Source organism: Sciurus vulgaris, assembly GCF_902686455.1.
Source record: "Sciurus vulgaris genome assembly, chromosome: 8".
NCBI classification, from domain to species: domain Eukaryota; kingdom Metazoa; phylum Chordata; class Mammalia; order Rodentia; family Sciuridae; genus Sciurus; species Sciurus vulgaris.
In genome coordinates this window covers 16,604,161-16,618,038 of record NC_136468.1, presented here as the reverse complement: position 1 = coordinate 16,618,038, position 13,878 = coordinate 16,604,161, and the positions used below count along the sequence as shown (strand labels likewise).

At 41.2% G+C, this 13,878-nt stretch overlaps 1 protein-coding gene across 5 annotated transcripts in view; it reads right to left on the bottom strand.

Annotated features, from left to right (window-relative positions):
* The window catches only part of KIAA1549, a 143,280-nt gene that overhangs the window by 9,907 nt on the left and 119,495 nt on the right, over nt 1-13,878 (bottom strand). For all 5 annotated transcript variants that reach the window (XM_079150075.1, XM_079150073.1, XM_079150074.1 and 2 more), the window contains 2 exons: nt 8,576-8,622; nt 3,937-4,094 (listed from right to left, as the gene is read on the bottom strand). In XM_079150075.1, coding sequence (XP_079006201.1) covers nt 3,937-4,094; nt 8,576-8,622 — 205 coding nt within the window. The remainder of the gene's footprint in view (nt 1-3,936; nt 4,095-8,575; nt 8,623-13,878) is intronic.

Here is a 13,878-nt window from a genome sequence, read left to right as displayed (position 1 = left end):
GAAAGCACCAAATCAAAGACTTGTGAGTCCTATTGCCAAACTGCTTTCCAAATGTTTTAAACGTTTATACCACCACTGAAATAACGTAATAGTAATAATAATAAAGGCAGCTAATATTTGTTGAAAATGTATGATATACTAAGTGTTATTTGGGGCACTTTATATCTATTATCTTTTTATCAGCAAAACAACTATAGGAAATTAATACTCATGCCCATTGTACAGATGAAGAAACTGGATGCAAATTTTATCACACAACATTCTTAAGAAAATAATCCATGATTGTAGCTATGCCTTAGTGTGGTCTTAATCTGTATTTCTTAAACTATTTTCAGAACTGGAAGCTTTTCCAAGTTTTTTTTTTTTTTTTTTAATAGGGTCACATATACACACATGCATCTTCTTCTATTTTTTCTCATGTGTGCATGCACACACGCACTACCAGAATTGAATACAGGGCCTCATGCGTGCTAGGTAAGTGCTCTACCTCTGAGCTACATCTTCAGCCCTTTTTATTTTATTTTGAGTCAGGGTCTTGCTAAGTTGCCCAGGCTGGCCTTGAACTTGCAATTTTCCTGCCTCAACCCACGCAGCTGGGATTATAGGTGTACACCACTACCTACACCTGGCTTACACACACCTTTCTCTTGTGAGTTCTTTCTTTCCATCCTTTGCCTATTTTTCTTTTGTGGTTTGCCCATTTGTCAATTTATAAGAGCTATCTTCCATAAAAATAACTTTTGGCTAAAATATACCACAAATTTTCCCTAGGTAGTATTTCTTTTTTTTTTTTTAATTTTTTTAGTTGTAGATGCACACAATACCTTTATTTAATTTATTTATTTTTATGTGGTGCTAAGGACTGAACCCAGTGCCTCACATGTACTAGGCAAGCACTCTACCACTGAGCCCCAACCACAGCCCCAGTATTTCATTTTGATATGAATAGAAATATATGTTTCATAATTTTCCATATCCAAAAAGATAATTTTTTCTATTAGATCCCAACATTTTCCATTATAAATTTTTATACAAGTTCATCTCTTACTAGAAATTATTAAAAGAAAACTTATTCTTCAAATGAGTGACACATACAATTTCTATAATCATCGAGATTTTTAATAAAGACTTAGTATATCTGAATTTTGTTTAGTACATATGCGGTGCAGCAAGGCCCAAATACACAACATTTCATAGGAGAAATAATACTCAGTGCAAAGCACAGCATCTGTAAAGTATGAGAAGCCCCATAGCACAGCAGAATATATTTTTTCTTTTTTTGTGGTACTGGAAATTGAACCTTAAGTGTGCTCTACCACTGGGCTATACCCCCAAACCCTTTTATATTTTATTCTGAGACAAGTTACCAAAGCCAGCCTTGAACTTGTGATCTTCCTGCCTCAATCTCCTCAGTCACGGAGATTAGAGGCATGTGCCACTGTGCTCAGCCATTATTTGTTTTGAGGACTAACACAATGCAAGATATAAGAACATCCTAGAAGACCAAAATGGAAAAACCTCTCACAATCATTGCAAATTTGGAATTGGTCTAAACTACTTTCTTGATGACATTATAAAGGTGTATGTTTCCAGAAAGACATAAAATAGGAAAATAAATTATTTAACATGTCATGGTTCCATAGTTCCCCAGTCTTCAAAAAGGAGGGTGAAAAAATGAATGGAAAAAATAAAAGAGTGACTTTCAGGTTTTGTAATAGAACACAGTAAGATGATCTTGAACCTTAAAATTCTCAAAGAGGGCTGAGGTTGTGGCTCAGCGGTAGAGCACTTGCCTAGCACGTGTGAGGCACTGGGTTCGATCCTCAGCACCACGTACAATAAATAAATAAATTAAATAAAGGTATTGTGCCTATCTACAATTAAAAAAATGTTTTTAAAGATTCTCAAAGAATACAGAGCTATGTAAGTAATAGGGAGAGAGCTCAGTCTAAAACATCACAGATGTTCTAGGAACGCAGAAAAGCATTCACAAATAGAGCTTACTCAGTATCGACCCACTCGGAAGTTCAAGTTTTATTCAATGGAATGATCATTTGTCACTTTGGGATGAGTCTGAACCACAGGTAAACTGGTGGGGTGACCCTTCCATGCTGGACACTGTCCACCACCAGCAGGTCCCCCTCAGGGGTTCTGAAGGTGTTTTCTCAGGTGTTCCACATACACTTCTACTGGACCAGTTGGGGACACTGATTATAAAGCAGAGCTGTCTTTGAAAACTGGGGGATTATGAAGATCTCAGAACAAATTCCTCATAAGTATGAAACATGTGCTGAACTTGATGAGGATATGTTCTGGGTTTGAAATTAACATAAAACTCCCAGGGGAGACAAATGTATTTTTCTGTTTTTCTTCTCAACTTACTTTCTGAAAATAAATTCTTTCCTTATCTAACTGTAATTATTGAGGCCTCTCAATTCAGAAATCATTTTTCGTTTTTTTCTTTATTTACTAAAAATCAGAAAGCCCCTCCTTTCCTCAAACATTTACACGTGTCTTAAAACAGACAAATACCAAAAGCAGTTGGACTATCAAAATACAGATGCTTACGATTCTTTTTAAAAAAGCAAAACTGAATACATGAAAGGAAATTTAATCACATTTTAATTATGGTCTTTTAAAAAACCTTGTATCTTTGTATAGAATATACTAAGCAAACCAAATTGTACAAAATGTTTCTCAAATCAATGAAATAAATATATTTTAGAAGACTTTACGATTTATTTTCTCTCTGGCTTCAAAGAAATCTCTAGCAATTGAACACTTTAGCCTATATTTACTTAAGAACAGAAATTGGAGACTTAACTTCCTATGTGGAGATATTCTGTTTACAGATTTTTATTTTAATTTCAGAAGGCTAAAGGAAAACCCTTACATTATTAAAATAAAGAAAAGCTATTTGCAGGGATTTAAATTGTAATAATGCTAGAATGAGAAACCATGACTAGCACCATCAAATAACCAAATGGAAGTGGTGCTGGTTACCCAGGAACAGCATTAGGATGATTCTTTTAATGAGGACTTGAAAGAGGGACAGACAGGTGTCCACACGGTGCATGGTGGTTCCAGCTTCCAGGTTCCCAACCACTGACTCTGCTCTTAGTCTGAGACAGCTGAGGGAGGGCATGGGCACAAGGGCACAAAAGTGACAATAAGAAAAGGGAAGGAGGTGACGTGGGTTTAGCATTCTAATCTGAAATCCAAGATGCTCAAAAGTCCAAACCTTTTCAAGTGCTGACATGACATTCAAGAAGTCTCAGATTTGGGAGGATTTTGGATTGGGGGTTTTCTGACCGGGATATTCAGCTAGTAAAGTCTATGGAAAAAAAAAAAAAAAAAAAAGACAGAAAAATACCTCCAAAATCTGAGACATTTCTGGTCCCAAGTATTTTGGATAAAGAACACTCAACCCATAGTTAAAAAGGCAGAAGGGAAAAGCCAAGAGAGGCAAGACTTGAGGAGAAAATAGCGATTATATCTTCCCAAAAGTGACCAAAGAAAACAAAGACATCTCCCTTTTAGTCACTTCCCAGCAACTCTGAGGGTTACGCATCACAAGGGGTGGGCAAATGCACCTTCTTTTAAACTCTCTTTTAATGCCACCCCTGGTGCTGCAACAGACCTCTCTGTTTACTGGAGGAATTTAGAAATGTTTTCCCGGGAAGAGGTGGGCTGGTTTCCATGTGATGGGGCTGATTCGGAAAGGAGCAGCAGACATCAGTCTTAGGGGCTCTGCCCCTCCCCTCCCCCTCCTGTCCTCGTCTCTACCAGAACCTGAGCGAAAACAGCTCTGGCCCTAGAAAAGACCACAAAACACTAAGACGCTGATGCTCTGGGAAGCCTAGACTATAGTCTTTGAATTTATTCCTAAAGCAAATGTCCCACAGTGCAAAAATGGAAGCTCGATCGCCACATTACCTGTGGTGCCCCCAACAGGCCGGGGCCGGGCCACGGATGGCATCTCCTCTGGATAGATCCCTCTGGAAGCAAATGGAGCTTCAGCAGATGACTGCGGCTGCGGGGGCTCAGGGGGCGCCAGCTCTGAAGACGGCAGCAGCCCAGGGCCAAAACCGGGTCTGAAGGCAAAGCACAGGCATCAGGACTACGTTTCCCCTGTGCTGGCATCTGACTAGGGCCACCTCACCCTGTGGAAAATGAAGACTTCTCTGTCTACTTGTTTATCCTCCTCCTGCTCCTGCAAGGTGGGCAATGGAACCCACTCCCAGAGGGTGGCTTTTATTATTTCATGGCCTATCTCAGTACAAAGGTGAGGTTAACTGATCTGTGCTGGGTGATTGAATATATTTCTTCTATTTAAAGAAGAAGACAGGATGCTTGTTTCCAGAACAAAGAAAGGCTCAGAATTCCAATTATGCTGTGGTCCTCGGCCATGGCTGCACATCAGTATCACTGGAGGAGATGAAATCCTGGTGCCCACGCCTCACCCCAGACTGGGTAAGCAAGAACCTCCCGAGGTGTGACCCAGACACGGGCTTTTAAAACACTCCACAGGTGACCTGGCTGTCCATCGAGGCTGAAACGCGTGTTCTAAGGCAGTGTAGTCTATTTCTGTTCTCTGGATATCTTTAAACACATAAAAATTATTGAGGAACTCAAGAGTTTTTGCTTATATGACTATATCTCTCCACACTAATGGTGTTAAGAAACTAAAACTAAGAAAATGTTTAAATATTTTAAAAACTCATTTACAAATAATACAAACCTATCACATGTTAACAATTTTGTGAATTTAATTATATTCTCCAATCACTCTCCCTCATATTAGTGAAGAGTGGCACTCTTATATTTTATTCAGACTTCCTTAACAGAAGACACTTCAATTCTCACATATTATACAGTCAGTTGACACACGTGATTTTAGGAAGAAAATCTGCCCTCACTAAACATTTCTTAGAAAAGGAAAGAGTATTTTAATAGCCTTTCTAGAAAGCATTCAAATAATACTTCAGATATTCTTGATACCACCAAAACTTAAGTGGTAATTCCTTAAGGGTTAGTAGCAATGTAGGATCTGAAATAATACCAAAGCACTGTTCTCTTCCATCAGACCCCACTGGCTCTATCTTGACTCTGAATGGCTCTTTAACCCATGCATTTACCATTTGGGGAATACCAGTTCAATGAACTAGGAAGACACTATGAACACTCACACACTTAATTCTACAATGTCAAAAATTCCCCTCGCTTCACTAGCACCACCAACCTCATCGAGAAAAATACTAGGATGCTGTCAAGTTCAACATGGCAGACAAGAGGTTCTGAAAGTCTAATTTTCACTTGAAAGCTCAATTTTATCACTGGCAAATAGACTGTCAGTTGTTTTTCTTGAAATAAGAAGTTCACTTCATTCATATTCAAGATAGTGACAAACCCCCAAGTCTGAACATGAATATTCGTCAGTTGTTTAAATAAAAAGCACGGAAGCAGTTGGTTCCATTCAGTCACGAACAGCAGAGCGAGTGCTTTCCTCTAAAATCCCCCATCCAGAAGAAGGGATTTATTTGTATAGTCAGTACTTCCACTTTTGTCACCTTGAAAGACTCAAGGGCCTAGGTTGAATAAAATTAATTTTCACTATTTCATCAAGGACATACTGGCTTTTTTAAAAAAATTACATTTTATCTGCAGTTACTGAAATGAGATTTTCCTTAGTTCTCTTTAAAGCAATGTGTTACATTGCCTGATTTTTAAAAAATGCTAAATCACCTTCACACTGCTGGAATAACTCCAATTTGGCTGTAAATGATATTCTTCTGTACATGTTGCTGGATGTTTGCTAGTATTTGGTTTCATGTTCTTTATGTCTATGTTCAAGAGTGAAACTGGCCCTTAATGGTTCCAGTCTTGCAATGACCTTGTTCTTATGTCCTTGTCCTTGGTGTCCAAATGACCCTGGTCTCATTAAGTGACTTGAGGGTAGTCTTTCTTTTTCTATTTTTATTAGTTTGTACAACATTGACCTTTCCCTCCATCATGTTTGGCAGAATTCACAGTTGAAGCCATCTGGGCCTGAAGTTTTCTTTATGGGAAGAATTTTAATTATGATTTCCATTTCTAAGTTATATGATGATTCAGATTTTCTCTTTCTAGAAATTTTTCCACTTTAAATTTATTAACAAAAATGTGTTTGTAAAATCTTTTAAGATCTATATTAATGTGTCTTTTTTATTCCAATTGATGATCTGTTACACAGACTTTTTTTAAGTTTGCCAGATTTATCAATTTTATTAACTTTCAAAAACTAATTTTCCACTTTGTTGGTCTTCTCATTTATAGCATTTGTTTTCTATTTTAGTCTATATTCTTATTTTATAATTTCTTTCCCTCTTCTTTAATTGGATATTCTTCTTGTAACTTCTTGAGATGTACAGTTAAGAGTGTTGATTTCCAGCTATTTTTCTTTCCCAACATATGTGTTAAGGGTAACAACTCCCTTCCCAAACATTACTACAGCCGATCCTACAACTTTTGATTTGTGGTGCACATATAAAACATTCATTTTAGAATGTTTTAAAATTTCAATTGTAATTTCTTAAGTGCACTATGTGTTATTTACCAGGGTACTGATTAATTTTCAAATATACAAGAATTTTTAAATTATCTTTTATTATTGATTTCTAACAATTTTACTAGAATGAACAAATATACTTTGAGTGATCTCACTTCTTTGAAATTTAAGATTAGTTATGGCCCAGGATATAGTAAATTTTTAATTATTTTTGTGTGTATGTTGTACTGAGGATTGAATGCAGGCCTGTGCATGCTAGGCAAGTGCTATACCATTGAGCTAAATGCTTCCCAGCCCTTATAAAATGTATTTTTAACGAGGTATGCTGGGCACAGTGGCACACGCCTGTAATCCCACCTACTCAGAAGACTGAGGCAAGAGGATCACAGGGTTGAGACCAGCCTCAGCAATTTAGCAAGACAAAACACAAGTCCGGCAGGGTGCAGTGGTGCATGCCTATAACCCCAGTGGCTTGGGAGGCTGAGGCAGGAGGATAACGAGTTCAAAACCAGCCTCAGCAAAAGTGAGGCACTAAGCAACTCAGTAAGACCCTGTCTCTAAATAAAATACAAAATAGGTCTGGAGATGTAGTTCAGTGATCAAATGCCTCCGAGTTCAATCCCAGTACCCCACCCTATCCCCCCAAAAAAATACCAAGAAAGTCTGGGGATACAGCTCAGAGGTGGAGCACTCACCAAGCAGGTGGGAGACCCTGGGTTCAATCCCCAGTACTTTCCCCAATGCAAAAAATAACGATAATACTGCATGTTCTGTAGTATTGAACATTCCATATTTTACTCAAGCTGACTAATCGTGTTCAAATTTTTCTATATCCTTTCCCATCTTTATATTTTTTGACGTGTCTCTCATAAGCCAAATACCCTTTTTTAAATTCGATATAATGACCTTGGTCTTTAAATTGGAATATTTAGTCATTATCATTTAGTAAAACTACATGCACACACACACACACACACACACACACACAAATATACACACATACACATATCTGAATTTAGATTTCTACCATCTTAAATTGGCTTGCTGTATGTTCTGTCAATTTCATGTTCCTTTTTCTCCCATTTTCTACCTTCTTTTGGGTTATTTTATTTTAAAATTATTTTATTTCTCCTTATTATATTTAAGCCTTTTTAGCATTGTGTTATGAGTTAACCTAACAATCATACCAGAATCCTTGACTTGCAACAGTCTAATATAAAGTAGTACTTTTATATCTTCCCAAACAATAAAACTGAACTTCATATTAAGTATAATTATAAAATCTGTGTTTGACAGTTCCCATATCTGGATTCCCTGTGATTCTGTTTTGCCGTTGCTCCTGATTTTGTTTTCAATTATATTTTCTTTTCTTCTCATATGCCTGGTTGTGTGCATGTCCATGTGTGACATGTAGTGTAGCAACAGTGTAAGGCCTGGAATGTGTTAACCCCTCCCAGGGGGACTTACATGTGTTTCTGCCAGGCAGCAATCCCTCGTCACCATTCAAAGCTGAAAGTCAGGTCCAGAAGGGACCAATCTACCTATAACCCAGCCTTTCTCCCAGGGCCTAAGGGTTGGAACTCAAAACCTTGGGTGTTTATCAAGGTCTCCTCTCCTTCTCCTCCTCCCAGCCCTATACCGAGTCTCTCAAAGCTTCATTCACTTTCTCAGCCTCTTCTGGAGTCAGCAGATACCACGGGTAAAAAAGTGGCCCCAAAGCAGGGCTCACTTCTCTGGGTTCCCACAGTGCTGTATATCTCCATTAGCCCTTGGAGTTTTTTAAAATTTAATATCTTATCTAGCTTTCCAGGTATTCCCAGGAGAAGGACTGGTTCAAACTCTCTAGTCTGTCATTACTGGAAGCAGAACTTAAATCCTAACTTTTTCCCCTCCTTTTCTGGTTACATATAGAGGACATATAAAACAGTTTTGTATCTGCTCATATTAGTTAAAAAACGTGAGTTTACAAAATTAAAAAAGACCAGTCTACGAAAGACAGTCATAATACATTTTGTTCTGAAACCTTACCTTGGCAATGGGCCAGAGGGAGGAGTCATTCCATAGTCTTCATACCTCTGGAAGAAATGCAAAAAGACATGAAGACTGACACTCAGTACTTACTATAAAGTGACCACAGCAAACTTATAAACTTGGGCGTGCAGGATCAACTTTCAGGAGAATTATTTTCTCATTAAAACTCAGCATGTTTCCGGGGCATTCTGCCATCAAGTGATGCTAAGGGTTTCAGTTTGGGGAACGGGACTATCAGGCTTTAGAGAAGACACAACTAATTTCTAGATCTCTTCTACATCAAAAACTAGGACTGTGAACAATAGACAGGGTTTCTGTGCCTGTTCATCCCTAGTCTCCCCTTCTCTAGGAACTTTAACTTCTGCTAGAAGGTAGCTTAAGTGATCACACTTAGTACAAAGCACACCCCCCCACACCCCTATACACACAAATCCAGGGAAAGACCAGCAGAGATTCCAATACCTCCAAAAAAAAAAAAAAAAAAAAAAAAAAAACCATCAAAAGTTATACCATGTTTAGAATAGAAAACCAGAAATTAGAAGAAAATAAAACATTAGAGACTCTAGAAGATGAAGGCAGCCCCTTCAGTTTCTGACCATTTTCTGGGCCAGCTTGAACAGCTGCTTGTCTATGATCAGGAATTCTCAGCTAAGGACTTAGTCTTGCTTCTGAGGCTGCAGTGATACTAGATATTTCTTTTTTAGGTTATAATTTCAGTTCTTCTCCAAAGTCTAGGCTCTTCTTCCACTGCACCATGCTGCCCAGGGTTCACCAACAGGACTTTCTCCATTGGACAAATCTCTCCTTTTAAGAGGGAAAGTAGAGGCCTTGGAGTCAGAGAGATGGGCTAGGCTACCCGATTTTCCCAGGCCTGCTTCTTTATGCCAAGAATGGCATAAGATATAAGGATGTTTATTCCTCCCTATACCCCTTCCGAAGGGGTTCATAGATGTGAAACTGTGGTGGGACTTCTTCCCCTTCTGACCCTCTCGGATTCCATCCCCTTGGCGAGGAGATTAGAACCCTCTAGGGTTCCCAGCTGAGGGGACAGTAACTAGAGGGGATTATGGAGGGAGGGACAGATGGGAGGAAGAAAAGCAGAAAGTTGAGACTGGATGAAGATTACCCATGATGCCCTTCGTCTCCACATGGCTGGGAGTTTTAAAACATTCATGTGCATTTTTTTAAAATCAAGGCTCCTCACTTTACCTATCAGGATTTCAGGAGGGCTAAGTGATAAACCAACAGGAAAACAGTGGGAAAAAAAGGTGCCCCAAATCCATGGTATTATTGTGGGTGGGGTGAGGCATTTTAACCTATTGTATTCAGTAAGAGGATGTTCTGTTCTGAGCCAGTTTAAAAAAAAAAAATCACTGACAGAATTTCTGTGATTCTATGGTAGGCGTTTACTTCAAATGAGTCACACCTATATAAAAGGATTGGCGGACAAAACCGAATTTCAAAGTTTTAATCAGCTATGTCAATACAAGTCTCATTTTAATTTCATTCTTATTCCATATAAAACAAGGGAAGTCCCAGGGCTGTGCAGACCAGGGCAGGCCTGAGGTGGAGCCACCAGGCCTTGTAAAAGGCCTTCGCTGGGCAGCCACGCCTGCGCAGGGGGTGACTCCAAGAGCAGAACTCCGCTCAGGGCAGCAGAAACGCCACCTCCCAGCTGCCTGACTCACTGCTGCAGAACCCACACCGCCCTGCGGGTAAGAAGGAGCAGAATGTCATCGGATGGAACTCAGAGGCTCACATGGCAGCTGAAGGCACCTGAAACCCACATTCCTGTGGTTTTTACTGTCAGAAGAAGCAAATAAAGGGTGGTCAGCTGCCTCCTGGCAACAAACCAGTAAGTTACCACCAGTTTATCGACATGCTGAAATTCATATGATTCTGGTTTTCCGCTAGGTTAAATCACTACCATTCTCATAAAAAAAAAAAAAAAAAAAAAAACAAGGTCACATCAAAAAGTCAACAATAAGAAATACTAGTATGCATTTGAATTCATGGATGAGATGGTAGATGAAGGCATTAGCATGGAATCTTTGATCCCCAACACCTAAGAACCAGGAACAAATAATAAAAATAGTAACACAAGTCTGTCAAAAATCACGGCTAAAAATTCGTCAGCAGAAACCAAACAAGTAAAGGAGCTCATGCTGCAAAAGGAGAAAAGTGGTGGCCAAGGGAAAAAATGAGTCTCACAGCACGGGTGGCTCTTGACCCCCCGCCCAGAGCATGCAGAGCCGCACACGGGAGAGGGGCTGCCTGCTGGGAGACTGGCAGTCTGGGGCTGGAGGCGGTGGGATCCAGGAAAAGCTTGGGGGCAGGGAGAAGCAGGATTAGAGGCCAGCAGTGACCAAGTTCAGGTCAGAAAGCGACACACGAGCTCTCCTCTTGGAAACCTCAAGACTAAGCGGAAGAGGCTCTTGGCAGATCTTCCTCTTGGTTCTAGGTCCTCTCGTCATCCCACGAATGCCTCCAAGGTGTGAGTTCCGCAGCAGCTTGGCCTGCTCCACACCCCACACCTGCATCTCTCTTGTCGGTGGCTGAGGCTCTGGGCTCCTGGACTGCTCCACCCTGACGTCCCACACCCCACCTTTCGGCCAGAGGCTGGGAGACCATCAGGAAGCTCCTGCGATGGTTTTGAGGACAGTGGCGCCCACTAGTGGAAGACAGTGGAGAGACTCGAGAGGAAGCAGCCCCCGGCTCCGGCGGGCTGGTGGCCCGTCTATCACATTTCCACTGCCTCTCTCACTCGCACATCTCCTGCCTGGTGTCCTGTCCTCACGGTCACCTGACAGAGCCCTAAATCTGGATCGACCCCACTGTCTGCCTTCTCAATGCCACACCTGGGTGTCCGATGCTGGACAACAAAACTAGAGAACTTGAACTCACGTCGCGGTGATTTCCTGACTCTCAATCTCAACGGGGAGCTCCCGGCTGTGCCTCGAATCTGTTTTCTCTCCTTCTCCTCGGTGGGCACTGCAGATCTCTGCTCTCTTCCCTCATTCCCAACGGCGGCTCTGCCGTCCCCCAGGGAGCACAGAAGCCTTGGGATGGTGGTTCCTCCGCTTCGTGCCCCCAGCCTCTCCTTCCTCCTTCTGTTAAGTTGGAAGAAATATAACCCCTCATTTCTAAACACGATTCCTCCACTGCTGCTCTGGACCCACGGAATCCTCTTTCCTGGGTCATCAAACTCTTCTTCCATCCCGGCTCAGGGCGGCCAGCAAGCAAACAGGTGGAACCTTCTAGATTCTTCCCCTCCACTCCATCCACAGCGGTATCCTAGCTGGAGCCACTCACTCTCGCCAAGAGTGCTACACCAGCTTCCTGACGGTGCCCCTGCTCCTGTACTGACACCACCCTCCGGCCCAACGTGGGATGCACCTTCCACAGTGCACGCGAAGCCTTCAGCGTGCAGGCGCTACCCTCGGGATGAGGCGGGGTGCTAGGACCGCGGGCTTCTTGCTTCCGCTCTCCTGCCTCACGAATCACCACTTTACTGCCCCTTCTGTACCAAATGCTAGAACCAATCTCATTGTGAAGAGCACACCGTGCCTGGGCTACAGGATGCCCAGATACCCGGCTAGACCCTCTTTCCGTGTGTGTCCTGAGCCTGTTTCCAGAAGAGATTGTTAGCATTCAGATTGGTGGACTGAGGAAAGAAGGGGCTTCCCCAAGGCAGCTGACCTCAGCCACTCCACAAAGGGCCTCTGTAGAATAAAGAGGGAGAGGAAGACTGGCTGGTGCTCCCTCCGTCTCCTGATCTGCCCTCGGAGATCCTGGTTTGCAGGCTTTCGGATCCAGACTGAGGCCTCAGAACCACCCCACGGGCTCTTTGGTCCTCCAGCCTGCAGCAGATCTTGGGGCTTCTCAGGCTCCACAATCAAGTGGCCCAACTCCTCCTCATCAATCCGTTTTTTTGTTCCTTTGTTTTTGATACTGGGGATTGAACCCAGAGTGGTAAACTACTGAGCCACACCCCAGTCCTTTTTTATATTTTATTTAGAAACTGGGTCTCACTGAGTTGCTCTGGCTTTGAACTCACGATCCTCCTTCCTCAGTCTCACAAGCCGCTGGGATCACAGGCACGAGCCACTGTTCCCAGCTGTCACCAATCACTCTTAATCTCTCTAGCTCTCTCTTTCTCCACACACACATCACAGGCTCCGTTTCTCTGGAGAACCCTAGCTAATACACGTATCAGGCACACTTAAGCGAAGAAGTTTTTAACACCTTCACAGAGTTGTACTGACATATAATAAACTGCACGTATTTAAAGAATGCGGTTTTACAGGCTTCAATGTACAACTATGCCTGTAAATCACCACTATGATCAAGATAATGAACACATCCCTCACCCCCAAAGTTTCTGGGTGCCTTTTTATAATCCTTCCATCCGATGCCCCCCCACCCCACCCCATTCCTGGGCAACCACTGATTGTTTTCTGTCACTAAAGACTTGTATGCATTTTTTAAAATTGTATTTAGATGGAATCACATAGTAGATATTCTTTTTCTTTGGCCTGGCTTCCTCCACTTAGCATAATTATTTATTTTTGCCTGATTTAACAGTTCATTTTCATCACTGAGTAGTACTCCATTATATGGACACACCATACTTGCTTCTCCACTCACCTGTGCTGAGAATTTTGGTTGTTTCCAGGTTGGATCTGTTACAAGTAAAGCTGCTATAATATAAAAATCTTTGTATGGGGAAAAACTTTCATTTCTCCTAGGTAAACACTTGGGACCTGAATGGCTAGTTCATACGCATGGTGTATGTTTAACTTGTTAAGAGATTATCAAACTATTTTTCCAAGGTGATTGTGCTACTTCACGTTCCCACCAGCAATTCATCTCCATCAACATTGGGTGTGGCTGGTTTTTCAAGTTTTAAACATTCTAATAGGCACACACTGGTTCCTCATTGCAAATTACTTTGCATTTCCCTAATGACTAATGATGCTGAACATCTCTATTATCTGCATGTCCAACTGTTTATTATTTCCATATCTTCTTTGATGAAGTTCTTATACAATTTTATACAATATGATCTTTTAAAATTTATTGACATTAGATTTGTGACCCAGAATGTTCCATTTTGGTAAAAATTCCATGTATTACTAAAAGAATGTATATTCTGCTCATGTTAGGTGCCCTGTTCTATATATTTCAGTGCTTGAAAGAGGAGTACTGAAATCTCCAATTGTGGCTTTATTTTTATGTGCAGTTTTATCAGTTTTTGCTTCATGTTTCTATCAGTTTTTGCTTCAAGCTCTATTACTAAG